Raw genomic sequence first — 1,593 nt, 5'->3', positions numbered from 1 at the left:
AGACATAAAAGTACGAAATACGAAAGAAAATGATTGTCCTTGCATCGAGACCCAGAATGTATTCTTTTCATGAATAAATGTAGATCATCACAAATTTACGAGAATGGCTCGTGCATCCGTTCGGCTGGAGCCGTTTATGGCGGCGACATCCTGCCCCCTCGGGCGAGACGAAACGTTTCCCCTCCTTCGCCCGCGCTGCACAGCGCCGTGCGCAGGACATCCTTGCTAAGCTCAGCATGCTTCTTCGAGACGGCAGAGCTTGACCACGGGGCGCACACAGGTCCCGGATCCTGTCTTCAGCTCAACCGAGCGCACGCGGCCGTCAGGTCCCGGAAACAGCTGGCTGACACGGGCGATCGGCCAGCGCCCCCGAGGAGCGTAGTCCTCAGCGATGAGGACCACATCTCCGACTGCGAACGGGGGCGTGTCTCGGATCCACTTCTCACGTCTCATCAGTGTGGGAAGGTACTCCTTTGACCACCTCCTCCAGAAGTGTTCAGCTATCTGCTGCGCTTGCTTCCAGCGCCGTCTGAGGTTGGAACTCTCATTAGAGAACAGGCTGGGAGGCAGACAGGGGTCGTCGCGGCCGAGGAGGAGATGGTTCGGAGTCAGTGCTAAAGGGTCGCCGGTATCGGTGCTGACGTAGGTGAGTGGTCTGCTATTCAGCATAAACTCTACTTCGGCGATGACCGTAGCCAGCACTTCGTCTGAGACGCACCCGCGACCAATAACCACGCGAACAGCCCGCTTCACGGAGGCCACCAAGCGCTCCCAGCAGCCGCCCATATGTGGCCCATCAGGAGGGTTGAAGCGCCACTCGATGTCGTCTTGGGACATCGCATCGCACATTTGTTGTGCATTCCATTTTTTAGCGATTCACGCAGCTCTCGCTCGCCTTTCTTGAAGCTACTCCAGTTGTCTGAGAAGATCCGGGAAGGCCGACCACGGCGGGCCATGAAGCGCCGTAGAGCGAGGAGAAAGCTGTCCGTATCGAGCGACGGCGTCAGCTCAAGATGAACCGCTCGGGTGGCCAGGCACGTTACCAGTAAGATGTACCGCTTCTCGGTGTGCCGGCGCACCCGGACATAAGTGGGTCCACAAAAATCCAGACCCACAGAGCTGAAAGCGTGTCGGCTGTCGAAACGGGCCTCTGGCAGATCAGCCATGAGTGGAGCCTGCGGACGAGCCCGCCGCTTCTTGCAGACGGAGCAAGAATGAAGCAGCGACTTAACGGTAGATCGTGCCTTGGGATCCAGTAGCACCGTCGGAGCTCGTTGAGCGTATGCTCAGTCCCTGCATGGAGAACCTTACAGTGCTGGGCGACGACTATCAGTCGGGTGACATCATGCTTCCTCGGAAGGATGATTGGATGTCTTGAAGCCACAGGCAGCTGGCTTCTCTTCAGTCTTCCACCAACTCGGAGAATCCCTTCTGTATCGACGGTAGGAGTCAGTTGAAGGAGCGAGCTTTGTTGTGGCAGTGGACGACTGCGAGTGAGGGCGGCCAACTCATCAGGAAAGCTTTCCCTCTGCACCTTCAGCAAGATTCGAGTCTCAGCAGCAATCAGCTCAGCAGCTGACAGCGGGACCACTC

The 1,593-nt window shown here is 57.4% G+C and overlaps 1 protein-coding gene across 1 annotated transcript; it reads right to left on the bottom strand.

Moving 5' to 3' along the window:
* Nucleotides 1-231: 231 nt before the first annotated feature.
* Nucleotides 232-837, bottom strand: LOC122387633. Its single transcript, XM_043377988.1, has one exon. It carries the CDS (start codon nucleotides 835-837, stop codon nucleotides 232-234), a length of 606 nt encoding a protein of 201 aa, XP_043233923.1.
* Between the last annotated feature and the right edge of the window lie 756 nt (nucleotides 838-1,593).

Source organism: Amphibalanus amphitrite, unplaced genomic scaffold, assembly GCF_019059575.1.
Source record: "Amphibalanus amphitrite isolate SeventyFive unplaced genomic scaffold, NRLGWU_Aamphi_draft 000293F_arrow, whole genome shotgun sequence".
Lineage (NCBI taxonomy): Eukaryota > Metazoa > Arthropoda > Thecostraca > Balanomorpha > Balanidae > Amphibalanus > Amphibalanus amphitrite.
This window is presented reverse-complemented; position numbering and strand designations above follow the sequence as displayed.

What these genes read in the sequence shown, in the direction of transcription:
- LOC122387633 (XM_043377988.1), bottom strand. Translation starts at nt 837, where the DNA reads ATGTCCCAAGACGACATCGAGTGGCGCTTCAACCCTCCTGATGGGCCA.